The sequence below is a fragment of the Phyllostomus hastatus genome, unplaced genomic scaffold (genome assembly GCF_019186645.2).
Source record: "Phyllostomus hastatus isolate PE091 unplaced genomic scaffold, TTU_PhHast_1.1 phas_contig_81, whole genome shotgun sequence".
Lineage (NCBI taxonomy): Eukaryota > Metazoa > Chordata > Mammalia > Chiroptera > Phyllostomidae > Phyllostomus > Phyllostomus hastatus.
This window is the reverse complement of record NW_025333962.1, coordinates 2,232,723-2,260,322: the sequence shown is the minus strand read 5'-3', so window position 1 is coordinate 2,260,322 and position 27,600 is coordinate 2,232,723. Positions and strand designations below refer to the sequence as shown.

General features: G+C 50.7%; 1 protein-coding gene across 1 annotated transcript in view; it reads right to left on the bottom strand.

Annotated features, from left to right (window-relative positions):
* Positions 1-2,927: 2,927 nt before the first annotated feature.
* The window catches only part of WNT3A (Wnt family member 3A), a 43,250-nt gene continuing 18,577 nt past the window's right edge, over positions 2,928-27,600 (bottom strand). Inside the window, exons 3-4 of the mRNA XM_045850547.1 lie at positions 9,293-9,558; positions 2,928-3,409 (exon numbers count right to left, since the gene is read on the bottom strand). Coding sequence (XP_045706503.1) covers positions 2,930-3,409; positions 9,293-9,558 — 746 coding nt within the window. The 3' untranslated portion in view covers positions 2,928-2,929. The remainder of the gene's footprint in view (positions 3,410-9,292; positions 9,559-27,600) is intronic.

Sequence of the window (27,600 nt, the reverse complement as noted above, 5' to 3'; positions counted from 1 at the left end):
TCCCCACACAATCCCGCAGCTTTTTTCCAGCACAGGCCATGGTTGGGAGTAGATGTCCCTGGCCCTGTCCTGGGTCTGCACACCCTCATCTAGGACCCCCCCTGCACTCTGCACACCCCCATCCATGACACCCGTGCCCTGCATCCTCACAAACCTTTCCAGGACCCCCTGCTTTGCATCTGTACATACTGTTCTAGGACCCTCTGCCAAGCCAGCAGTTGCTCTCTGTCAGCAGAGGGTGGCCTTTACTTCCTGGGCCTTCAGTGGCCCTGATGTTCCAGTGGCAGGACTGTTGTGCTCATGTGGACTCTGGCCAAGTGTGTGTGTTGGGCATGGAGCTGACCTGGAGCAGGTGTGGGCTCCTAGGTAGGGGCCAGGTTAGAGTCTATGTTCAAGGGCAGTGGTGGGGAGCAGAGGCAGTGGGGGGCTGAAGGACTGAGGACTAAAGGACTGAGAGGGTCAGTGGGAGTACATGTGGCCAGAGCAGAAGCCATCCTACACCAAGATCTGGGGGTGCTGGGGGGCTCCTCTTAGAAAAAGCTGGAGTGGTGGTGAGTGGCATGGGCAGGCTCTGCCTTCCAAAGCCACGCAGACTACTCCTCCCTCCTCACCCCACAAATGGCTGCATTGGGCTCTCTCTGTCCACCCTCAGCTAGCAGGGGGTTCCTTGTGAGGCCTCCGCCCGCCCCCCACCTCCTTCCTTCCAGCAAATGGCCTGTATAGGGCCTGAGCTCTGAGAGTGCTCTGAGCTCTGAGAGTGGGGGTTGGGTCTCTGCCCTCAGCTTCCCCTTTATGGTCCTCACCCTCCACCTGCCCCAGCCTGTCCATGCTTCAGCTTCCTCCCTCTTCAGCTTCCTCCCTCCCTTTTCAGTCTGGTTAGAGACTAGGGCAGGGCTCAAGAGGTGGTGGTGGGGATCTCAGAAAGTCAGAGAGAGGTGCAGGGACCCTGCACCCAGCTAGAAGAAGCAAAGGTGTGACCTTGGGATACCCCACACAGAGGCCATGTCCTCAAACAGAGCCAGCACCAAAATGTCAGCTGAGTGTCATGGACATTTGGGGAAGTGGCTTTCAGGTGACTTGGTGGATGTCCCACGGCTCCACTGACTTTCCTGGGGCCTCCCACCTGCTCACTGCATTGTACTACCCCTGTAGCAGGCAGGGTTCCTCCTCCTCCCTGTACCCTGCCTCCCCCACCCCCAGCCTTCTGCTTAGGTCCAGTTCCCTCCCCCTAGACCTCAGCACCACTGGCCAGGTCCTCCTTTTCTTGGTGTGTCAGTCCCTCCTCCTCCTCTTGGAATTCTGGCCTCTGGAAGCCACCTCTTAGGCCCCAGGAGTCTCTGAGGTGCATACCGACCACCTCCTCCCCTGGCCCATGGGTGTCTCCTGCCCCAGAGGTGACCACCGAGCCAACCTCCATATCCTTCCCAACCCACTACCAGAAATTCAGCACAATCCACAGCGTTTGGTTGTTTCTGCTTTTTGTTTTTTGTCTTTTACTTCCCTATTGTTTGGAACTCACAGCTATGGCTAAAATAATTTCTTTCACAGAAAGAAAAGAAAAAAAAATAACAACACATCTGTTTGTCTAGCTCCAGTGTATGGTAGATATAGCAGCATCGGAAATAAAATTGAAACCAAAAACACAAAATTCAAGGCAGGGGAAGGTCTTGTCCTCGGAGGCATGCAGGTCATCCCTGTCCAGCTGGTCTCCTCCCCCAGCCTGGATGGTGGGCCCTTGGGGACTAGGGGACATTTCACAGTGGCAGAGTCTGAGTGAGGAGAGGCCTGGCGTGGGCATTGGCTGAGGGGTCCAGAGGCCTGTCCTTCCTGGGTTGTGTGGATGAATCAGAAGGTGAGGGGAGCTGAGTGGCCAGCCAGGTGCTCTGGGACAGTGGCCTGTGTGGCAAATCTGGCACACTGTTGCTGCATCAGGAGGACCCGGGGATCAGCCCAAACCACCAGGGGTGGGAGAGGAGACCAACCCCTAGGGGTTGTGGGTCCTCTGTGGCAGCACAGGTGTGGCTGTTCCTACCAAAACATTCCAAACAACCCCACCCCACCCCAAATGAGCCTCCAAGGCAGGATGATGGGGCTGGGCTGGTGCAGTCCAGCAGGCTGGGTGGACTTGGGGTTCGGGCTGTGGATGAGGAAGGTGAGGGAGGTGCTGAGGACAAGAGGAAGGCCGGGCAGTGCTGGGATAGCAGGCTGCACTCCTCTGCTGTAGACAGGAGGGGGTGTTGGTGAGAGACCCCAGAGGAAGGGAGGGCCCCACAGTGGGGTGTTCTGTCAGCTGAAAAGCAGAGGCAACAGCTGACCAGGCCAACAGTAGGCCTGGTGGGGGCGTGGGCGACAGTAGGAACAGTCACTGGGAAGAGCCCCTGGGTGTCTGATGTCCCACTCATGGCAGCCAGGGCAGAGCCAGGTTTCAGGGCCCAGCCTCCTGCTTGCCTCCGCCTCCAGAACCCCTCTTTTTCCCAGGCCAAGCTGGTTCTTGGGGATCTGCAAGACGAGGGCTCTCTCCGTAGGATTCTTGGCCAGGGGCGCTGGTAGAGGCAAGGCTGAGGAAGGCGTGCCACAGTCCTCCCAGTGCCAGAACCTTTCCAGAGCGCCAGACTTGGACGGCCCTGGTCCCCAGACTTCGGAGGAAGAAGTGGGGGACGGGAGTCTCGGCCGCTGGTCCACCAGGAGAGCTGCTCTACACAGAGAAGGTGGAGTGAATGGAATCTTACAGGCGGGCTGCATTGGAGATGGTGGAGGGGCTAAATCCCCTGCTTGGGAGCCCCGCCCGTACAGAGGACTGCTCCATCCTAAAGCCTCTCCCCCAGAGCCCCGCCCCATCCTGGGAGGATCCCCGGGTAGATCCCCCGCCACCACTCTGCAGGCTCCTCCCTGCTCTACCCTGGAGGACCACACCGAGCCAGGCGCGCAGCTACTTGCAGGTGTGCACGTCGTAGACGCGCGCGCACTCCTGGCAGCTAACGTAGCAGCACCAGTGGAAGACGCAGAGGCACTTCTCCAGGCGCTGCTCAGCGCGCGCGTTGTGCCCGCGGCCACAGCATAGCAGGTCGCAGCCGTCGATGCCTGGTGAGCTCACGTTGCAGGTGCGGTCTCGTGTGCCGAAGGAGCCAGTCTCGGGATTGGGCTCGCAGAAGTTGGGCGATGCCTCGTAGTAGACCAGGTCACGCTCCGTAGGCACCTTGAAGTAGGTGTAGCGAGGCCGCAGCGTCTCCACCCAGCCGCGCGACTCACGGTGTTTCTCCACCACCATCTCCGAGGCGCTGTCGTATTTGTCCTTGAGGAAGTCGCCGATGGCACGGAAGTCGGGCTGCGACCACCAGCAGGTCTTTACCTCGCAGCTCCCCGACAGCCCGTGGCACTTGCACTTGAGATGCATGTGACTGGCGATGGCCTGCGGACGCGCGGGCGGGGGCGTCAGGGCAGTGCACACCCGGTGCGTCTGCGCGGGATGATCTCCCAGGACCCGGCTCCTGAACTGCCGCCCCCGCCCCCAGGTGCACCAGGCAAACCCAGCCCATCTACTTGCTCCATAAAGCACCTGGGGCTCCCAGGCAGAGCAGGTGCCTTTTCCATGGGCCCGAAGTGCCAGTCCCCTCCATGCGCCTCTCCTGGCCAATCCGAATCCCCAGGAGGGGGGCAGGGCCTGGAGCCTCCCTGCTCTACGGTCCAATTCTTTAGCATCTATGACAGAGTGAAGGCAGCCAGGTTGTAACGTTCTGATGTCAGTGCAGGCTGGAAGGAGGAAGGCCTACAGGTTACTTCTGACCTGTAGAACCCAAGACCACGGCCCACAGGTATATGTGGGCTGATAGAAAGGCTGGGGGCTACCTGAGCGTGGGTGATGGGATGGCTTGCCTTGGGTAACTTCAGGCCCCAGGATGCTGAGTTCTTGGACTGTATGGGAGTGGGAAGAGGAGGAGTGAGGCAATGCAGGGGACAAAGCTGTGGGGACCTTTGGGGCCTGAGTGTGGACAGAGGGTAGGACCTGGCTGAGGGGTGTGTGTTTCTTTCTCCCTGTGAGAAGCAAAGAGACCTCTTCCCTTCTCTCTTAGGGGGAAGGCGTGGGGGTGGGTGACCTAATCAGACCTAAAGTTGCCTTGTCCACTATGGTGGGCACCACCACCAGGAGCCCCTGAGATGTGGCTGGTCCACATTGAGAAGCTCTGTGAGTGCAGACCACACACAGGGTTGCTGTAAGTCCCCAGACTTCATACATGAAGAGGGTGTAAAATATCTTATACATGATTTTAACATTGATTGCATTATTGAAATGACATGTTGGGTACAGTGGGCTAAATAAAATTTAGTATTAAATGAATGTCAGCTGTTTTCTTTTAAAATGTGGCTAATAGAAAATTTATTACACATATGTGGTTTCCAGTGCATTCCTTTTGGATGGTGCTGGGCTAAGGCTTCAGGTGGGCTCTGCATCCAAACCTTTGTCCCACTCACTCCACCCCCTCACCCTGCTGTTTCAACTCTTCCCTCTCATACTGGCCCTTTCCTGCAGGGTGTCTATTAGTTGCCCCCCACACCAGTCCATTTCTGTCTAATCTCTGTCCTCTTCTCTTTTCTAGCCAAGAATTTCCAAACAGGGGCAGCTGCTTCCCATCTCTGCCTCCTTGGTCTCTTGTTTTACTTTGACTTTATCAAAGATATATATGTATCTACTTTAAATAGCCCAATATTTCCTAGCATCTGTTAAGAACAACAGGAGTTCTGTGCCCGCTCTCACACTGCACTTTCCTGACACCTCCCACACCCCCACTGCAGTGCCTTGTGCCTCTCACAAACCTGGAGTTCGGCATTGTCTCTGGACCTCTCACCACCCCATCACACTGATGCACATGCCCAACCTCTCCTAGCTAGCTAGATATTTAGTGCTGATGGGATTGGGACTATTAAATGTCATCTCAGTGGAGCCATGTAAATGTTATGATTACTTTTCCTTTCCTACAAGATGTTTTGTTGTTGGTTTTTAAGAATATATATGAAGGATTCAGTCTCAACCTCTCCCTTAATTGTCTAAATATCTTCTTCAAGACATTCGAACACCAGGTGTCTTTTTGCAAACACCAGATTTCATTTTGGAGACATCTTTTTGAGAAGTCTTCTGGTAAATTTTATGAAATGTGCATGTCTGGAAACAAATCTTTGTTACTTTGCTACTTTTGCTATACTTGAAAAAAAATGGTTTAGCTGGACATAAAATTCTTGGCTAAAAAACTTCTCCCCACAGAATTCTGAAACATTGCTCCATTTTGTTCCAACATTCATATTGTTCTCAGAAAGTCTGATGCCATTTTGACTTCTGATACGTGAGCCTCACCTTCTCCCACACACCCTGGAGGCTGTGTCTGTGCCATCAGCTAGTGTGTCACTCCCTTTCTTGTGCCAGTCACTTCCTGGGCCTGTGTGGTCTGCAACATGTGATCTCTGGTTCTGAATCTTCCTGCCTTGTTTCTGTGCCAATTTCCTCCTCTTCGTGTTCACCACTGTCTCTCTTGGACAGAGCCTCCTTATTTTCTATTCTTTCCTACTTCCCATCTCTTTGTCTTTTTCCTCTGCTCTGTAGAAAAATGTTCCAACTATCTTCCAACCTTTCTGCTGAGAGTTCTGATTCTGCTGTCCTATTTTTAATTTCTAAAAGCTCCTTTTCCCTCTTCCAAATGTTCTCTTAAATTATCATCCTGTTCTACTTTCATGGGTACAGTGAGTCTCTTATTTCTCTGGGGGTAGTGATAGTTTTTGAAATTTTCATCTCTTTACAACATCTCTTTCCCATAAGTTTGGATTTGTTTCTTTGTTTTGGTTTTTACCTTTGTGGTTGCTGCAGGCTTCCTCGGGTGTCTGGTGGTCCTTGGTTGTCTGCTTATATTTAAAAGTGGGGCACTAAAAACCTTGCTGGAAGTTCCTGTGCCCAGGAGCGACTTGCCAACTTGGGCCCTTGCCCTGGAGTGACCTGGCCACATTGTTCCATTGGAGAAGTTAAGTCTCTTTTCCTGAGTTCATCTAATTTCCAAGACAGAACCTTCCATTTTCCTGCCTGGAGGGTGATCAAGCTTCCCTGCTGCATCAGGAGATTAGGAAGAGAAAATTCGTACATAGACAGACTATTTTCACTTGGGTGGCCTCACTCTTAGCTGTACTTGGGGTTCCAACAGTCCAGACACCCCCTGCTTTATCTTTTTTAGAGGTTAAGCCTGCAGATTTCTGGTGAAGGAGAGATGTTGCCTAGGTGCAAGGAATTGGACCAAAGAGCTGATGGGTTAAAATAGACTTTTAAGATAGACTTTCACCCTGGCTGGCGTGGTTTAGTGGATTGAATGTCAGCCTGTGAACCAAAGGGTTGCTGGTTTGATTCACAGTCATGGCACATGCCTGGGTGGCAGGCCAGGTCCCCAGTAGTGGGTATGTGAGGGGCAAGCACACATTGATGTTTCTCTCCCTCTCTTTCTCCCTTCTCCTCTCTCTAAAAATAAATAAATAAAACTTTAAAAAAATAAAATAGACTTTCAACCCACCTTCTTGTTTTCAGCCCCGTATTTATCTCTGCTTCTCAAGACACCTCATGGTAGTAATTCCTGGGTTGTTTCTCAGATTTCTCATCTACTGACTTCAGACTCAGCTTTCTTGAGTCTACTAAGACATTGAGTACTCTTCTATCTGCTTTTTAGCTTTCAGAATTTTGTTGCCATTGTCACTTCTGTCTCTATGTTCTCAAATCTGTTTATTCATGTTAAAATTCATTCACTGTCATTTTTGTGGGTGTCTGGGAGAGTGCAGAGGGAAACACTTGTGAAGTGGAAGTCCCCATTCATTCTTCAGTTTTTACAATTTCTATGTGACCCTTTCCTTGTCGATTACATTACTTTTTATAGTTTCCAATTCCCTGCTAAAAGGTTCAACCTTGCATTTCAGCTTTACAAATATAAGTAAGCATATTTTTTCCTGATAATCTATGTGTAAGCATTCTAGTATTTGGAGTCCTGCTTCTGTTGCTTTTTTCTGATTACCACTCATTTGTTATGTCATCAGCTCATGTGACAGGTTATCTTTGCTTATGTATTGGACATTTTGGTTGAAAAATTATCTGTAGAAACTATTTTAGGCCTAGCTCAAGTTACCAACCTCCAAAGAGGATTTGTGCGCTTTTTCCAGGTGCATGAGTATACCAGCATTTGGTATCACCTTAATTCATTCTAATGTCCTGAGATTTTTTTTAAGCCTGAACATATGTACAAGAGCTGGTTTACTTTTGGTTTACTCCCTAGGGTCCTAAACAGAGCAGTGATTTCCCAGAGACACCACCTTTGGTGGGGCCCTTAGTTCTGGGAGGCCATGGAAGTGCAACTCAGTGTATGTACTTCCTTTCACATCAGCAAACAACCCCTGGACAAAAGCTGCCCTAGGTACTAGGCTCAGAGTCTTGTCTTTTGGATTTGGGCTTATTAATCTCTTACTCTGTAGTTAGTTATTTGACACTTAAAATCATTTTATGGAAGTATAATATACAAAAATGTATATATGTCACAAGCTAAAATATGACAAAATTTCACAAATCACCAGCTTCTCAGAAATTCCCATCATGCTCCCTTCCAGTGGTCCTCCTCCTCCTTTTCAGGGCACTGGCTCTGACAGCATTTAATTAATGGCTAATGATATTGAGCACCTTTCCATATATTTTTTGGCTATTTCTATATTTTTATTTTGTGGAGTAGTTTTCTATTTTTTTAGCCAACTTTTCTATTGGGTTATCTGCCTTTTGAAAAATTAATTTGTAGAGTTCTTTTTATGTTATAGCTTTCATATAGTTTTGGAGATATAATTTCCTCCTGTGGGGGTTGTGTTTTCAGTTTCATCGTGGTATCTTTAATGAATAGACATTCTGAAGTCCACATTATTATATTTTTCTTTGGCTTATTTAATAAATCTTTGCCTACCCTGAAGATGTCTCCTATGTTTTCTTCTAAGCATTTGTTTGTTTGTTTGTTTTACCATTCCCATCTGGGTTTGTAGCTGATTTGATATATGGTGTGAGGTAGGGGCCAAGGTAATTTTTTTCCATATTGTGATTTGATTGATGGAGCACCATTTATTCAAAAGCCCATTTTCTCTGCACCACACTGTCTTCCCTGTGATCAATCAGGATACTGTATACAGGTGAGCATTCTTTATTTTTAACAAGGTACTTTTTATATTCCAGGCTGCATGTGTACTTTTCTTCAGCAGGAATATAAGTCTGGTCCCTGTGGTTGGAAGTTTAATGTCCCTGTTCACTCCTTAGCTCTCTGTAATCCCCTGGTTCCACTGGGCAAAGCCAGTGCCATCTGTATGCTGCTAAATCTTCTGGACACCTCTAGATCCCTACGTGGTCACTTTCTATCAGCAGTCAGTACTCTATCAGCTTCCTACTGACCTTCTGCCCCAGAAGGTCTCAAAACACTCAGAGCTGGTCCCAACTAGCCACTCTGTCCCCCAAATTCTCTTTCCTCCTTCTGCTCTCCATATTCTACCCAAATCAATTCACATGCAGTCTCACCTCTGGGCTGCTCAGAGGCTCTCCTGGCCTCCCCACCTAGATAACTGCCATTATTCTGCATTTCTCCACTCACCACCCTTGGCAGCAGAAGCCTTTTTTGAGACTCCAGCCTGGGTCTGGACCCTCTGCTATGCCCAGTCACCCTGTGTGTGTGCATCTCCTCATTACAGAGCTTCCCACATTGTGCTGTAGCCACCCAGCTGTCACTCTGGCTGTGCAGGAGCTTCTGCAAGGCAGGTCTTTATCCTACCCCTCCTTTCTTGTGACCTGAACTCTGGAGGTGGACCTGCCATTCTGTGGGATTTCCCTAGACACTTGTGGAGCAGCTGGACAGTGCTGTATTTCAGACAGCCCTGGGTGGAAGGTGAGCAGAACCCCAGCCTGGCCACTGCAGACTGCCCTTCCACAGCCTCAAGGAACCAGGGCACACACCCTGCTTAGGAAACTTCTATTTCCTGGAGACCCACAGGGGTGTGCTCAGAGGGCCCCCTGGCACACCCCCAGGGCACAGAGAGCAGTAGCCAGAGGCTCCCCAATACCCCATGACATACAGGAAAGTGGTCTGAAAGTCCCCAATAACCCAGGATGTACAGGGAAGTGGTCAGAGTTCCCCCAACACTCCAGAATACACACAGGGCAGTGGCCAGAGGGCCTCCAACACCTCAGGATCCCCAGGGCAGTCATCAGAGAACCCCAGGTGCACGCCGAGGACACTCAGGGTCATGAACTTACTTGGCGTCCTGCCTCATTGTTGTGGCGGTTCATGGCAGAGCGGGCATCGGGCCTGTTCTCCCGAGCATCTGCAAACTCCCGGGACACCATCCCTCCAAACTCGATGTCCTCGCTGCAGCCGCCCCACTTCCAGCCATGGCCAGGTAAGCCCAGGTGACGGCTGCTGCATCCACAGATGGCAGCGGAGCCTTCAGCACACGAGCGGGTCACAGCAAAGGCCACACCAGCTGCGGCAATGGCGTGCACGAAGGCAGACTCACGGGTGGCTGCAGAGAGAGGCATGCAGTGGCAGGACTCAGCAGCGGAGTAGGGCTTGGGAGCAAGGGGTCCATGTCCCCAGAGGACCCGAGGAGGAGGGAGAGCTTCCTCAATGAAAGTCCACTGAGGGCCAAGGAACTCAAGAAGAGATGCTGCATAGCTCTTATGTGGGGAAAAGCCCAGGGATGGTGTTATCAGAATCAAGGATTACAGAGAATGCTGGCGAGAACCCTGAGCACTGCTGGCTGGAGGAAAACAGGGGTGTCTCTTGGGAAGAGGTTTGGCAGCTTCTAAAAAAATACCCGTACTTGCCTGACCAGTCATCACCTACCAGGTGTCTACCCTGAAGGAAGCCCACATTGACACAAAGTCCAGGAAGCAAATGTCGGCCGCTTTATTTGTAACAGCCCCAACTGGAAGCTCCCAAATGTCTATCAACAGGTGAATGGATAAAAAAATGTGGCATAAGACTTCCAGCCAAGATGGAGGCTTAGGTAGACACACTGTGCCTCCTCGCACAACAGAAAGAAGGACAACAAAAATTTAGAAACAAACAAACAAAAAAAACAACCAGTACTGACAGAAAATTGAACTGTATGGAAGTCCAACAACCAAGGAGTGAAAGTAGACACATTCATCCAGACCACTAGGAGGGGCGGAACCCGGCAGTGGTTAGAGAAGGGTCACAGGAAAAAAAGCGGTGGCTGGTGGACCCTGGGGGGTGAAAAATGGCAGTGGGCAGAACCAGTGAGGTGGCAGATTGTGGAGGGGTGTGGTGCACAAGGCAGCTGGCAGACTGGGCAGTCCCACATTCACATGCAGATAAACCAGGCGAAACTTGGGAGTGAGACTGCACAACCCAGAGCTTCAGCTCAGGGAAATAAAACCTCAAAACACTGATTGAAAATATCTGTGGGGGCTGAGGTGCCGGGAGAGACTCCCAGAGTCACAGAAGAGTTCCTTGGAGAGACCCATGGGGTCCTAGAACGTGCACAAGCCCACCCATATGGGAATCAGTACCAGAAGGACCCAGTTTGCTTGGAGGAAGCAGCAAAAGGGACTGAAATCTAACAAAGAGTGGAGCAAGCACCATTGTTCCCTCTCTGAGCCCTGCCCCACATACAGTGTCACAACCCAGTGACTGTGTATCACACGCCCTGGTGAATACCTAAGGCTCCGCCCCTCACTATGTAACAGGCACATCAAGATAAAATTTAAAAATGGCCCTAATGGAAGAACAGATCAAAGCTCCAGAACAGATACAACTAAGCCACAAGGAGCTAGCCAACCTATCAGATGCACAGTTCAAAGCACTGGTGATCAGGATATTCACGGAATTGGTTGAATTTGGTCGCAAATTAGATGAAAAAATAAAGGCTACGCTAAGTGAAATTAAGGAAACTGAACAGGGAACCAACAGTGATGGGAAGGAAACTGGGTCTCACATCAATGGAGTGGACCAGAAGGAAGAAAGAAACATCCAATCAGAAAAGAATGAAGAAAAAGAATCCAAAAAATGAGGAGAGGCTTAGGAACCTCCAGGACATCTTTAAATGTTCCAACATCTGAATTATAGGGATACCAGAAGGAGAAGAGGAAGAGCAACAAGTGAGAAAGTTATTTGAACAAAGAATAAAGGAGAACTTCCCCAATCTGGCAAAGGAAATAGACTTCCAGGAAGTCCAGGAAGCTCAGAGAGTCCCAAAGAAGTTGGATCCAAGGAGGAACACACCAAGGCACATCATCACTACATTACCCAAGATTAAAATGAAGGAGAGAATCCTAGAAGCAGCAAGAGATAAGGAGACAGTAACCTGCAAAAGAGTTCCCATCAGACTGTCAGCTGATTTCTCAAAAGAGACCTTACAGTCAAGAAGGGGCTGGAAAGAAGTATTCCAAGTCATGAAAGGCAAGGGCCTACATCCAAGATTGCTCTGTTAAGCAAAGCTTCTATTTAGAATGGAAGGGCAGACAAAGTGCTTCCCAGATAAGGTCAAGTTAAAGGAGTTCATCATCACCAAGCCCTTATTATATGAAATGTTAAAGGGACTTATCTAAGAAAAAGAAGATCAAAAGCATGTATAGTAAAATGACAGCAAACTCACAATTATTAACCACCACACCTAAAACAAAAACAAAAGCAAACTAAGCAAACAACTAGAACAGGAACAGAACCACAGAAATGAAGATCACATGGAGGGTTATCAACAGGGGAGTTGGAGGGGGAGAGAAGGAGAAAAAGTACAGAGAATAAGTAGCATAGATGGTAGGTAGAAAATAGACAGGGGGAGGGCAAGAATAGTATGGGAAATGTAGAAGCTAAAGAACTTATATGTATGACCCATGGACATGAACTAAAGGGGGGGAATATGGGTGGGAGAGGGTGTGCAGAGTGGAGGGGAATGAAGGGGGGAAATAGGACAACTGTAATAGCATAATCAATAAAATATATTAAAAATACAAAATAAATAAAAAATACAAAATAATTTTAAAAAACTGCGGCATAAGGTAAGTCCTGAAATGTAACGTACAGGGTGGTGGCTATACTTAATGCTGCTTTATTGTATACCTGGAAGTTTCTGAGAGTAATCTTAAGTGTTATTACACAAAAATTAGCAACTATGTGAAGTGATAGATGTTCCTTTACTTACTGTGGTGATCATTTCACAATATATGAACATATCAAATCATTATATTGTGCACCTGAAACTAATATAATGTGTGCATATGTCAATTATATCTTCATTAAGATTTGTGTCATTTCCATAAAGTGGAATTCTGTTTAGCAGTAATTGGAAAAAGAGCATGATGCTTCTCGAAGTAATCATGCTTAAGGCCACCCTGACACCCATGGGTTCGACACCCCAGGGTGCAGCCCCTTCCCCCACCCCACCTGGACTTTGTGCTTGGAGCTTCCAGCAGCCCGATGACCTGCCCAGAGCTTCTGCCTGTGCTGCTGTTCTGCCTGAACATCTTCCCCTTCTGCAGCCCAGGCTCCAGGCACTGTAAGGACCACAAGCTCCCAGTGCATACCTCACCCTGTGCTGGCTCTACATGCTCGGGCTTGGGGATGCCAAGGGCTACCTGGTGCCTGCCCCAGGACAGCTGGTATTGGAGCTGCCTGGGCCTCACGTGTGGAAGCTGCCTCTTGCTTCCACACATGGGGAAACCGAACCAGAGGAACTGACACTGGTTTGGCAGAAGAGCAGTGGGGGAGGGTTGGAGCTTGGGAAGAAGAATTGGGTGAGGTAACAGGATCAGAGAGAGGTGTGTGCAGGAGTCCAGGGAGTCCCCTCTCTACCTTGTTGGGTAGGGGAAGCCTAGACTGATCTTAGTAGACAGGAGCCTTAAGCAGCTAGTCCTGAAGGACAGGTAGGAAGCAGACAGAGGGAATGCAGGGCACAGGGATATTCTGCTGGGCTGGCAGGAGCAGAGTGAAGCACAGGGCATGTGGGGGGCAGCCTAGCATCCCTCAGCAGAACTTTTACCTCCTGGGTATGTGCTCACATTTAGATGGGCTCTGGGCTCAGAAGGAGGGGATGGGGCTGCCCTGGGTCCCAAGGGGAGCTGATAGAACTCACTTCCTCCTCACTCACCATTCCACATGCTTGCATAGGGAGCACCTGCTGTTTGCCAAGCCCTGCTGGAGAAACAAACAGCAGGGAGCCAGATGGCCTCCCAGAGCTTAGCTTACCTGCGACTAGCAAGACTTTAAAAACCTAGCAAAAAACCTCTCAGGGCCTGGGAGCCCAGCAGGCCCAGACTGAACCTTGGCTTGGCTCTGATGGATGATGTGCCTTAGGTATCTCTGCTGCCTTTATGTGAGGTCCTGCACCCCACCTTTCTTGGCGCTGGCTTCTGTCTCTCCTCAGGCCCTGAGTTGGCAGGAGGGAGAAGGGAGCAGAAGGGATGATGTGAGAAAAGCACTGACCAGGGCACCAGCAAGTGCTCTGTTGTGTCCCCCAAGCTCCTCCTGGGCAGAGGATCCAAGGCAGGCTTAGGCCCTGCTGGGCCCTTTTGGCCATGGGAGAGTCATGGAGGAGGGGTGCTGCTGTCTCTGCATTCCACCTCATTGCCCAGGGGTCTTCTGCTCTAGGAGGGGTATGGGTAGGTGGGCTCCACCCTGGGGAGCAAGCAGAGGTTCTGGGCATCCAGGTAGGCAGCCAAGAGCTAAAGTGCCCCAGGCCCATGCTCACACACACTCAGACTCGCCCACCCAGTTTCATTCACATCCACACACACTTGTCACCAAAAATGCACATTTCCTCAGCTACCCAGAATACACACACTAGGAATGTGTTGGAGGAAGTGCCCTCCCTACTGGCCTCCCATTGGCCCTGTGCCTATGCCGGCTTTTGGTGACTTTCTGTAGAGGTGCCAACACTTTCTGACAGCCCTGTGAAGGCCGTGGGCACCCTTGTCCTCCCTGGGCTCTGAACAGAGCAGGCCTGGACTTTCCCTGCTTTCGGGGAGCTTTGGACCACACACCTCACTGTAAATCCCAGAAGGCCTCCCATTGCCAGTTTGGGGCCACCCTGAACTACAAGCTGCCTCAGGGGCCTGGGCCCATCCTGTCTACCCAGACCTTCCCCAGAAGTCCAGCCCTCAGCATCTTCCTCTAGGACCAGAAGGAGCTCCTGGTGGGGACCCACACCCCAGCCTCTAGCTTCCTCCTTGATCCATATGTGTTCACTGCACACACAGGCACATGGACACAAAGAGATACACACATACAAAACACGGACACATATACCCATAGACACTCTCTCACACACAGGCATACAGACATATAGACACACACAAATGCACACATGTGTGCACACAGACACACACTCATAGACACTCATACACGGACACACAGACTCACATAAATGCGCACATACATACAAAGATACATACAACCATAGACACTGTCTCACATGCAGACACACACAATCACTCTCACATACACTTGGCCATACAGCCACACACACGCGCGTACACACCCACAGACACACTCTCAGACATAGACACATATGCACATGCACTGACATGCAAGGACACACATGCACAGACATGCACACACAGGCAGACACATAGGCAAATGTGTACAGACACATACCTATAGACATTCTCTCTCACACACTCCCAGACACACCACACACATACATACATATGCACACACACAGGTTGCTGGAACAGTGCTTTGTCCAGTGCCCATCTGGTTCTGCCTGATCCCTTCTCAAGTTCTCAACACCATGTCCTTGCTTGACTGACCACAGGCTGACTCCGGCTGGCTCACTCTCCTCCCAGTCCTGTTGGCTGCTGCCTGGTCTCTAGCCATACTCAGCTACTGTCCCTCCCTTAGAGCTTTTCCAGCTGTTTCAATGCTCGTGCAGTACCTGCTGTATGCCCTCCCCACTCTGCGGCACAGGACAGGGTCCTGTGGTCATGAGGTCTGGATAGGAGTTAGTTTGGCCCCTCAGGCTCCCAGGCACAGCGGGAGCTCCCTCCTTCACCTGCTTGATCTGAAAGTCCCCTGAGGCAGGGACCAAGTCCTGTTCACCTTTTGTTTCCAATCAAGAGCACCAGGAGGTCACACAGATGGTTGTTGAGGAGCAAGGACCTGGTCTGAGAAGAGGACAGAAACTCTGGCCTAGGGCAGGGAGTCCAGTGAGGTCTGAGCCCATCTGAGTAGGCCCACCCTGTGGGGCCTGGCTCTCTGACCCTTCCCACTCAGCTTGTTCTTGAACAGATTCAGGAAAGCTCCCCTCACTGAATACCCTTTTTCAAATACCATCTAGGCCACTATCTCCCAAGATACATGAAGCCCCTGCCTTCTATTAGCCCGGGATATCTGAGTGAGTAAATGTCAGTGTGTGTGAACACTGACAACTTCCCCTCCTGTCCCCATCCTCAGTAGAACTCCCATCCTTGTTTTGTGTTCTCTAGGACCCCGCCTGAGGCCTCCTCTCATACCAGTGCAGCCTGGGTGAGGGGCTGCTGTTGGGATAACCTGCAGACTCCTTGGGGCCAGCTCTCCTGGCCCACCTCCAAGGCAGCTCAGGATCCAGGACCAGCTTGTGTGTCTTGGCCTTCCTCCTGGGCACCCTCTGACTCTCAGCTAGCTGAGGGCCCTGGTCGCCCTTCTCCAGGGTCTCCAAGGCCTGAATGCCCTCCCCCAGCCCAAGGAAAGCCTGCTTTCCAGCGCAGGGGGCTCAGGGCAGGCTCCTACATGGAACCCTCACTCTGCTTCTGCCTCTTCCTCCTGTGCCAGCCCCTCCCCTCCACTCTTGCCTCTGGAGATAAGGGGAGAGCAAGCAGGGGCCTTGCCCCACAGCCCTCAACAAGGGTTTGGAGATCCCTGCTTATCAACCTCAGGCAAACAGCTCAGGGCTGCCAGACACACTTGAGGGAAAAGGTGTGTGGGGTAGGGGTGGGGGACCGTGAGGGCTTCTCCTTGAACTTGGAGGAAAAAGAACTCATTCTTGCCTAGCAGTGTCACCAGCTGGCTGTGCAATCCTTCACACATCTCCCCCAGCCCTGTGGGCCTCAATTTCCCCTTCTGCCAGGCGAGGAGGGGCTGCTCCTCGGATAGAGTCCTGATGGCTGAGGATGTCCCAAAGTTCAGCTCTCTCGGAGAGGAAAGAAGCCCCTACTGCTTGTTTCAGAAAAACGTCATATGGTTTGTTCTGGCAAAGAAACAATGGTGACTGCACAGGAGAAACCAGGCAGGCCTGCCTCCCAGATGGACCGAGGTGGCCACCGCCAGCCATGGGATAGACTCAGCGCCCCAGGCACTGTCCCAGGGGTGCTCTGAGGACACCCCCTTGCCTTCAAGGCATTCTCGCCAAAGATTCACAATCTTTATCTAGTCATCGGGAAACCCAGAGACCTGAGCAGGTTCCTTCCAGTCTTAAGAGCACAAAGGATAAGGGTCAACATAAGATCCTGGACAGAAAAGGAGTACTGGTGGAAAAATGAGTGAAACCTGGATACAGTCTGGAGTTCTGCTAATGGTGATGGAACTCAGTTTTGATGGATGCAACTGGGAGAATCCTGGGAGTGGGTCTAGACTCACTCCTGCAAAGTTTCTGTATGTCGACATTATTTCCAGAGAAAAAGTTAAAATGTACACTGAGGCCCGGTGGAAGGAAGGCCCCAGAATGCCTGGGTGGCTTTAAGCCAGGGTGACCTGCAGGCTTCTGGGGGCTCATAACCTTCTGGAAATCATGAGCAGGAATGACAGAGCATGTCTGAAAACTTACATGGTTTCTGGGAAGCGGACCCATTGCTTTGATCAGATTTCCACTGTGGTTTGAACAGGAAGGTCACAACCCACTGGCTGGGATGGCCTCAGTTTACAGAGGAGGGGGACGGGGCTCCCTTGAGGTCACGGGTGGGGAGGGTCTGGATCCCAGTGGCTGGCCCGCTCACAGTGAAGTTCCTATCCACAGACAGCAGCTTCTGCAGAGGCTCCTGCTTCTGTTTGCACAATGATGGGGGCTCTCATGCCCTGGGAATGCACCCTCTTCACCTGCAAAAGGCTTTCTTCCCAATATGCTGTGCAAGGTCAAGAGAGGAGGAGACAGAGGCTATTGGGAGAAGGAGGGTGGCTAAGGACCAGTGCTGCCAGTTGGCCATATCTCTGTCTGGGAAAGATACTGAATAAGCTGCTTGAGCTACTTCAGGCCTGCTCCCTTCAGGCCTAGCACTCTTATTCCCACAGTGTGGCCAGGCTGGGAAAATGAGAGAGGGAATCGGGTGACCAAGTCATTCTGTGAGGCAAGCATCTTCCACCAGGAAAGCCTCTTCCCAACTTATTGTCATTTCATTAACAATTATTTATTGAGTCCATGCAAACTACCAATGATCCTTCCTTCCACCCATCTCCCATCCATCCTTCTCTCATCCATTCACCCTCTGTCCATCCACCCACCATCTATCCATCTTCTGTCTGTCCATTAATCCTTTTAAGCATCTAGAGCTGAGAGTCTGTAATGAGCCATAAACTAAACTCGAAACTAGGAACACGAGTTGAGCTAGAATGGTCAAGGTGACCATTCTCAACAGCTAAAGTAAGAAATCTGAAAGAAAGATGATTGCTGCCCCACATGATGAAGTTTCCAACAACCCAGGCTTTTGAGAGTTGAAGAGCTACCTGTACCAGTGGTAACTAGGCAGAAGCTGGATGACCGGCCCACTCTCAGGTACAGAGAATCTTTGCACTGGGCTGGGGGAGGGTGAATCCGAGGAATCCTTTCATCTCTTTAACAGTTGCTCTTCTGCTGCAGGACAGGTTCTTTGCTTTGGGCTGTGCACGATCACTGGCCTTTGGGAGCTTACAGTTCATGAGGGAGAGAGTTGGGGGAATAAGGACACACACTAGGCTTGGCAACATGAGCTTTGGGGCATGCCTGGAGTGGCTGGCTGAATGGATGAATGGGAGATGGAAGCATGGTGGATGGGTGGATGGATGGATGGACAGATGATAGATGGATGGTGGATGGGAAGATGGATGGGGTGAGTCCGGGGCAGATGAGGGAGTCCTGTGTAGCAAGAGCTGGGCATCAGGAGGAGGGCAGGAAGAGCAGCCCAATGAGGCCCATCCTGGGCATGGCCAGGGAAAGCCTGGGTGAGGGGGGCTGGGTACGGCCTCTGGGCTGGGCTGCAGTGGCCACTTTGCCTCTCAGAACTTAGAACTAAAGGAATCTTAGCAATTCCCTTCTTCCTGTGGCTTGTCAAGCACCAGGGATCACTTGGGGACTGAAAGAGAACTGCCAGGCATTGTTACTTTTCCATGAGAGGGCAAAACATACAAAAATGACTACCAGAATTTCGGAAAGAGAATTTTAACATCAAAAAACTCTATTTCTAAAGTCCTATATGTTGAAGAAAGTTCTCAAAAAATCATTCCCAGGACCTTGTCTTTCACATTTTGCTGCAAAGCTTGTCAGTTGGCCACTATTTATTGAGCACCAGCTGTATTCTAAGTGGACAAGAAGGCCACCACTTCTGTCCCCAAGCTGTCCTTCCCTGGGGGGTGTCACCCAGGAGGCTGGTTCAGTTGCACTGATAGGAAAGCACACCTGGAGGCCACCCTGCCCCACTCCATGAATCTTTTACCACTGATGAGAGAACCAGCTCAGACAGGGAGAGGGTACTCTGCTTAGCCCCAGTAACATGTGGGGCTCAGGGAAGTTCAGCTACTGGACCCAGGCTGCAGAGAGGGAGAACAGAGCCCAGATAGAAGTTTCTGGGAGAGGCTTCTGCACTCCCCAGCAAGGGGTCCAGAGACTCCACCAGGCTGTTTCCATGGCTGCAGCCTTGAGGGGGTGGAGGCCCCACCTACCCTGTAGGGCTCATGCCCCACTGCCATGGTGGGTAAGGGACACCTGCCTATCCTCTTCTGGGAGAGGAAGGTTGTAGTGTGCTAATGCTGGACAAGGAGGACAGGTTACTGGGATGAGCCAATGGGCCTGAGAAGACGCTGCAGTGGCCCTTCTGAGAGACAAGGGTGACCGCAGGCAGTGAGGTTCCTGGAAGGGAACTATGGCTCAGATGTGATCTCTGAGCAATAGGCTGTAGCTCCTGGGTCGTCCTGTCTGTGGGGCCCACCAGATGGCCTTCTCAGGAAGCTCTGCAGGGACAGGGTCGCCAAGCCCCACGTTACTACAGGCCTGCTTCACCTGCCCTGGGCCTGGAGCCACAGCTCTTGGGGACATCTGTATCTATAAAAGATCACAGCTGATTTCCATGCATCCCCAGCTGTCTAGTGCTAGTCCTGGGGGAGGAAGAGGGCCCCTGGGATGAGCCCCCAGGCTCTACCAGGGCCTCAGGTTGATAAGTCCCCACACTAGACCATGGCAAGACCCAGCAGGCGTACGGGACAGAGGAGCCTGCACGGAGTCTCTGACACATCCCCCGCCCAGGCTTTCCCCAGTAGGCTGTGTCTCTGACCCAGTCTGTATGTGAAGCCAGGCCCTTGGTCACTGACTTCTGGGACTCAGGGGTCTGGCTATTGTCACGTGGTGGCCAGGCAGGGACTCAGTCAAAGGTAGGGTGTGGTGTGACCTCCCTAAGAGCTGCAGGACCTTCTGGTCAAAATCTCTTCTCAGCTGACCTCCTTCACTGAGTGCAGCACCCCTCCCCTCAAAGGGCTCCTGGGCTCCATCTCTCCTCTGGGCAGTGCTGACCTTTGAGCCTCTGTGGGGGCTCCCATGGGTCACTTTGCCCCTGCCTGACTATAGAGCATCATGGGGAGGGGCTCACAGAAAGAACTGGAGTGCCTCCAACCAGGCTGCACCCTCAGCCTCCCTCCCTGGGCCCCCCAACTTCCCCAGGTGGCTTGGGGCCTTACAGAGCCCTGTCCACCTGGCAGGTGAGGGGCCCAGGGCACTCCTAGAGCTTTCCGTGCATTAGCACCTCTCCCCCAATCAATGCCCCAAGACAGCGGGCGACCCTGCGGGATGAGGGCTGGCCAGCGCTTCCCCCTCCACAATGTCTACCTTCCCTGGTCCCACAGCGAGGTGGGCTGTGGTGGTGGGGGAGTCACAATGGCATCTGGTAATCCTGCATCCAGGAGCCACCTGAGAGCGGAATGCAGCTGGCACCCCACTGCGGCCAAGGCCCCTGACACCGCCCCGCCGGCAGCACGGCCAGTGTCCTCTGATTACCTGCTGGGGCTAATGAATTTGGCTTTGTGAGCCACTGTCACGCTGCCTTAGGCCCACAATGGCCGGTGATATTTTATATGAATTTCCCCCTTGTTGGCGATTAGGCCATAGCAAGCTGGTCATAGCAACCGGGAGGTATGTGTGGGGAGTGCTGTTCACACGCTGAACATGGCCCTCGGGCGTGTGAATCCAGCAGCATTTTCACTTCTCTCTGTGCTTAATCTTGTTGTCCTGGCGGGCACATTGTACTCTGATCGGGGCCCTGTGGGGTGTCCTAGGGTTTCTCTGGCGCCTTCACCCCCTCCCACTGGGGAGAGTTAATGATATACGAAGGTGCCCCTACCACAGAGCACTGAAACACTTTCCAATTAGGGTCAGAGGTCACAACCTAGATTGGGAATGCTGATCCTCTCAAGGGCCTCCTCTTGGGGCCCTTCTTGAGCCCTGAGCCCAGCTCGTGCCTGCACCCAGCCCTCCCAGGTAGGTGGCAGACCACCTCTTGGAGCTTGGACAGGCAAAGGACTCTGCCAGGGAGGGGACAGTCTGTGCTGTCCCCTTCCTGCTCCTCCCAGCTCAGCCCCCGAGGAGCAGAGGGGAGACTGGGGGGACTGGGTTCACACCTGCTGAGTACTTGATTGATTCCCTCCCCCCATCCCTGTAGACTCTGCCTAAGGGGCTCAGGGGCCCTGAGGAACTGCTTAGCACTCTGAAGTGACAGGCTCCTGGCCCTGCTCACACTAAGGGCACGGAGAGCATGAGTGAATGCAGCCTAGAGTCGGGGTTGTTGGGGTCGCCCCCACAAAGGATGACTCGCCCCTCATGGCCCCTTCCACGACTCTCAGGTGAAATGCCCCACTAGTCAGCTCCTCAAAGAGCTGAAGGAGAGGGCCCTCTCACTTGCACCCTAGGTGGGCCATGTGCCAATGTTCTCCCCAGGGGCATGGCCAGCCAGCTCTCCTTCGGAGTGTCTGCTGAGGCTCTGAGCTCAGAGACCTGCCTTCCCTGCCCTGCAGCCTCCCCATCCCTTTGCCTTAGGGTCAAGGGCTGGCCAGCTTCTCCCCTTGTATTGGCCCACTCTGGGGAAGCCGGCGCTCCAGTGCCCAGAACCCTGCCCAGGGTCGGGTAAGGGACAGATAAGCAGCAGTCCTGTGCCAGCCTCCATGCACTCAAAAATTCTTCAAATGCTTTCTGCCCCACGATGCAAGTTAAACAGTCCAGCTACCTTCGAAGCAGGAGGGGGGTACTTGTCCCGAGCCAGGGCTCACTTCTGTCATCCAACCCCACCTTCCCCACCAGTACATCCTTCAAGTCCAGTCCCAGGCCAGGCAGGTGGCAGAGAGAGTGTGTGTGCATGTGTGTACTTCAAGCAGAAACTGTGACCACATGCTCTTCCCCTAAGGTCCTCACACACACTGCACATGCACCCACACACCTTCACATATGCCGTGCACATGCACACACAAGGCTGGGCCCTCCCCTTACCTGGCCCGGTGGTGTTAAGCTCTGTTCCATGAGGCCGCTCTCGTGGGGGCCAGGCACCCAGTGGGCCTGGCCATGGAGGCTGGGTGACCTCTGACATGATCAGGGCTGCCCTGGCCCCAATTCAGCCAGACTGATTGCAGCCAAGGGCCTCCAAAAGGGCCTCTCTCTGGGGCACCTGGCTAGCTCCTTCCCCCATTTCTTAGCCCTAACAGGCTAAGGGAGCCCATTGGGTGGGCGAGGGAGAGCCGGGCTTCCTCTGTCCCATTTAGAGCAAGTGGTGAGGGGCAGAGGGCTGAGGAAATTGTCATCTAGCAGAAAGGGGAAGAGGTGGGATATGTGAGGAGGAGGAAGGGAGACTGGATAAGGGGAGCCTGCGGATCAAGGGACAGAGACAGGAGCTCAGATGTGGGGAGAATGACATGGGGAGAGTGGACATGGAGCAGTGGATGTGGTAGGAGCTGGTGTGAGGGTGTGGACGCAGCGGCAGTAGATGTGAGGGAAGTAGATATGAGGACCTGGATGTGGGGGAGTAGATGTGGGGAGAGGTGAAGTGGGGAGAGTCAACATGGGACAGTGGACATGGGGATCAGACATGGGGAGAAGTTTTGGGGACATGGAAGTAGGGAGGGTAAACGTGGAGAGAGTGGATGTGGGGGTACCGGGGGCCAGGGCACTGAGGCTGCAGGAGTGTCCCTGTGACCTCTTGGTGCCTAGACTTCCCAGTAGAGGCTTTTGAGGAAGTTAGAGGTGCAGAAGAGGAGGGCAGCTGCCCAGACCCTCGCACCTGCAGACACTGCTTTCCCCTGGAGAGCCCCTGCTAACTCCATGTGGGCTTACTTTCCTCACTTGTAACCATAGCTCTGGCTCATCTGTTGGGTGTTAGGATTCAATTTGCTGCCTGGTGTAAAACGCTGAGCACTCAGCCAGAAAGCTCTGTGTACATGTTCTAAAGGAAGAGAGAAAACTCTGAGATCCAGCTCAGATGCCACCTCCCCTGTGAGGTCTATTCACACAGGGATATCTGGGCCCACACTTTGCCTTTCAGTCACCCACTCACAGCCTCCTTACTAAGCACTTTCTATGTGCCAGTGCACACACTGAAAGAGCCCCTTGCATCTGCTGTGCACCTGCTGGGCGTACAGTGGGGAGTGTGAGACTCTGGTCCCAGAGAGGGATGGTGTTAGTGGGACACAGATGAACCTGGGAAATGCAGAGCAGCTCCAGGGGCTGGGAGCCACTGCCCAGGTGGGACCTGTGGGCCGAGAACTGAAGAACAGGGAGCTAGACAGGATGAGGACTTCGATCACGGGGGCACAAAGGTTGCCCTTGTTTCAAACTGAGGGGCACAGTGAGGCAGGGTATGGGGGAGAGCAGTTCTGGGCAGGCAGGTAAGGTCTGTCACAGTGTCATCTGAAGCAAGCAGGGAGCAGAATGAGCTCCAAGAAAAGGCATGATGCTGCAATGCCCATGAAACACAGAAAGGGCTGGGTGGGGCATGGGGCCAACAGACCTTAGGGCTTCACCGGCCTTGCTGACTGAGGTGTTTATGGGTCTGAATGCAGCTGGAGGATTGCAGTTTGGAGCTGAGGATGACGGGAACCAATGTACCAATGTGTGAAGAAAGGGCAGAGCCTGAAGTCAGTGAGGGCGATGTTGTGCCCTAAGGGAATGATGGCTTACCCTAGGGGCCTCCAGGTGGGCACGCATATCCCTGTGGTGCATGGAAATGAGCCAGGGCCCTTAGATGGCATGGGTGGATGAGATATCTTCCCTTGGGCTCCTGCCTCCCCTTCCAGGGCTGCCCTCTCGCACTCTGTCCAGGAGGAGACTCCTGGTCTTCCTGACATGTGTCCAGCCTGGCATTGGCTATGAAACTGGGTCACAAAACCCTGTGCAAATCAGGTATTTCTAGCTTCTTATTTTTCACAAGATGAAAGGGAATCCAACTGAACCAGGAGCTGACAGATTTTTAAAACTTTTATCAAAAGACAACAGATTGCTATGTGCTTTTTGGCATGTATAACTCAAAAAATGCAAGAAATCAAAAGATCCATTTCATGTACATATACTTTCCATATGACCTATTCATGTGAACTGGCATCTTCACACTGAGATCTGTAAAGCCAGCATTATACCCAGTAGGGAAAGACTGAAAGCTCTTCTTCACAGAGCAGGATGAAATTAGAGTGCTCACTCTGCCTACTGCTGCTCAACATTGTTCTGGAGCCTCCAGCCAGGACAATTGAGCAATAAAAGGAAATAGAGAACATCCAGATTGGAAAAAAGAAGGAAAACAGTCTTTATCAGCAAATAACATAAAAACCCTAAGGCATGCACAAAAACTATCAGAACTGATAAACCTTCAGCAAGGTTACAGTGTATAAAAACAATATTAAAAATCAACTGTGTTTCTTTACCTGAGCAATAAATAATCTAAACATGAGATTAAGAAAACAATTCCACCCTGGCTGGTGTGGCTCAGTGTATTGAGCACCAGCCTGCTAACAAAAGGGTCACAGGTTGTATTCCCAGTCAGGGCACATGCTTGGGCCTCAGGCCAGGTTTCCAGTGGGGGGCACATGAAAGGCAACCACACATTGCTGTTTCTCTCCCTCTCTTTCTCCTCCCCTCCCCCCTCTCTCTAAAAATAAATTAATAAACAAATCATTAAAAAAAGAGAAAAAAGAAAAAAAAACAATTCAACCTACCACAGCATCAAAAAGAATAAAATACCTAAAGATAAATTTAACAAAAGAAGTGCAAGACATGTACACTGAAGACAAAACATCGTTGAAAGAAATTAAAGACCTAAGTAAATGAAAAGACATTTATGTTTGTGGACCAGGGGACAATACTGTTAATATGGCTACATTCCCAAAATTGATCTGCATATTTATCACAATCCTTAAAAATCCAAGCTTTTTGCAGACTGATGAACTGACCCTAAAATTCACACAGGAAAGTAAAGGGCCCCAAACAGCCAAAACAAGCCTGGAAAAGCAGAACAAAGTTGGGGGACTCACACTTCCCAATGTTGAAACTTAGTGCAGGTAATCAGGATGGCATGCATCAGTGGGATAGACAGATGGACCAACAGAATAGAACAGAGCCCAAAAATAAACCCACATTTCCCTCTCCAGCTTCCAGGTGGGGTCCAGCCCCATCTGAGACAGCCTTCCTCCACAACTGTATGGCAGCTTCTCCAGGGAGGATAGGCTTTTGCCTTCTTCCCCAAATCCTGCTGTTTCCTTTTGGGGCACTGGGAACCCTAAGAGTCCCCATCTGCGCTCTGGCGCCAGGAACCCAGATGGCACTGGGACTGTGTCTGGGGTGCCTTGGCCATGGTGCAAGCGGTAAATATGCCTCTTGGCCCCACACCATTGACCAAGGCATAGCATGGGTTCCACATAGGCAGCAACTGCACCACAGGCATGCTCGCTCACACATGCACACACATGCTCATGCACATGCACACACCGCAATGCTGCTTGCACACCTGAACATATGTGCACATGTGTGTGCACCATACACACAGACACACCATGCATGTATATGCACAAGCTAAACAAATACATGCATGCATACACCATACATGTGATGTACACATGACTGAACATGGGCACACATGTACTCACAGTCATTCACACCCACACACGCACACAAATGCATGCAAATGTGCACCTCACCCACACATGCGCAGACACATGTGCACAAACACATGCATGCACACACTTATACACACATGTCTTCACATGCTTGATGTGCCACATTGCCCTGTGGACCTAACTCCTATGCACAGCAGTGGCCATCCCCACAGGGAGCTACTATGTAATTACCCTTACAGTAGCTCTGTAAAGTCAGCAGAGTAGAATTATTTCCCCATTTTGTGACAGGGATGCTGGCTCTCCAGGAATTGAGCAGACTTGCTGATCAAGGTCATGTGATGTGACCCCCTCACTCACAGCTCCAGAGAACATGGGCTCACTTGGGGTGTGGTTGTGACCACCTGGCACTGGGGATCCTGGGTGCTTGGGCAAACACTTTCAGGCCCCTCCAGCCCTTTATGCAGCACTCAGCTACACGCTTAGGACCCCTCCTCAGTGGGCCCCTGCTGCCTGCTGCGTGCACAACAGTAGTCCCAGGACCTAGTGCATCTTCCTCCCAGATGTCTCTTATGTTTTCCCTTCCTCTGCATTCTGAGGGTGCTGCACCAGTGCACATTCCATCCTTCATACTCATCTCTCAAGGTGACTTTGACATGCCACAAGGGTTGGGGTTTTTGCCCCCTACCCCAGAATCTGGATTGGCCTCTGAAACTGCCTCAACCAATAAATGTAACAATTTGAGGCCCCTGAAACGAGGTCTCAAAAGGTGATATGAAGTGACATCAGTGAAATAGAAGAGTAGGAAGTGCCAAGGGCCTGTCCATCCACAGAAACATGGAAAAAATAAGCAAAAACTGTCATAATCAACATTGTTATAACTTTTGAAAGGAGCCCAAGGTTTTCAGCAACCAAACAAATTCTGAGTCAAGGTGACTTTGTCAAGGTAGGAGAGCTTCATGCTGTTCTTACTTGGCCATGGCCCACTAGGCTCCATGGCACAGTTAAGTCTTGAGATGGCAATCTTTGTTGTTTCCGTGTGGGTAGATGGTTCTGAATGGAGTATAGTGGACATTTTCCCTGAGGATTTTGTCTGTTTTGACATGTCTGGGGTTTTCTGAAGGACTGAACTCTCTCAGTGGAGGATATTCCATGAACATATTAAAATCAAATAAACCAGCCACTTTTACCTGGGGAAAAAGATTATAGTTGACTGCCTGGGAGGAAAAGCTGGGGAAAGAACTACTTTGGCAAATAAAGGCTTTGAAAAGCTCCTGTGCATCCTGAGAGAGCTAAAGCCACATGCATATCAAGTGCAGGGTGCTTGCTCAGGAAGTATCTTAAGTTTTCATCTCCAGCTCATTTCCAGGCTCAGTGGCAGGAAGCAAAACTAAGGCAAATTGTGAGCAGACTAGCTAACAGAGAACGAGCACACAGCACACAGCTGATCTGCAAACACGAGAAGAGTAATTTTTGCTTTTTTTTTCTCCAGGATATTAGGGAAATTTCTACCAAACCATTATTAGCTGACTACAAAGTAAAGAAACAGATACTTCAGAGACCACACATGACAAAGAATACAGTAGTTATAAATAGTTTTTAAAAATCACCAAACAAAAAAGCAAGTAGAACTCACAGCAAATACAACAAACCCTGAGGAGGAGCAAGAATCTGGTTTCCAAAGTTACCACATTATAATATTCAAAAGGTAGATATTTCACTAAAAGTCATGAGGCATGCAAAGAAAAAAAGTCTAGCTAAAATGGAGAAATTTCCAGAAAAACACAAACTACTAAAACTAATTCAAGAAGAAATAGAAAATCTGAATAGATCTATAACAAGTCAAGAGATTGAATCAGTAATTTAATACTTCTCAATGAAGAAAAGCTTATAGAATTATACCTAACACTTAAAAAAAGAATCAACACAGATCATTCTTAAACTCTTCCAAAAAAAGGAAGATAAAGAAAAAAAAAAGAGGAAGGAAGAATTCCAAACACATCCTATGAAGTGATATCAAAACCAAACTATTGACCAATATCCCTTACAAATATTGATGTTGAAATCCTCAACAAAATCCTTACAAACCAAAATATCCAGCAGATTAAAAGGATTGCACATCATGATCAAAGAGCATTTATCCCAAGAATGTAATGGTGGTTCAATGTAGAAACATCAACCAGTACTAACACACCACATTAATAGAATGAAGATGACACATAAACATTTGAATTGATAAAGAAAAAGATTTTTATATAATCCAATGTCTTTTCATGATAAAAACACTCAACATACTAGGAATAGATAGGAA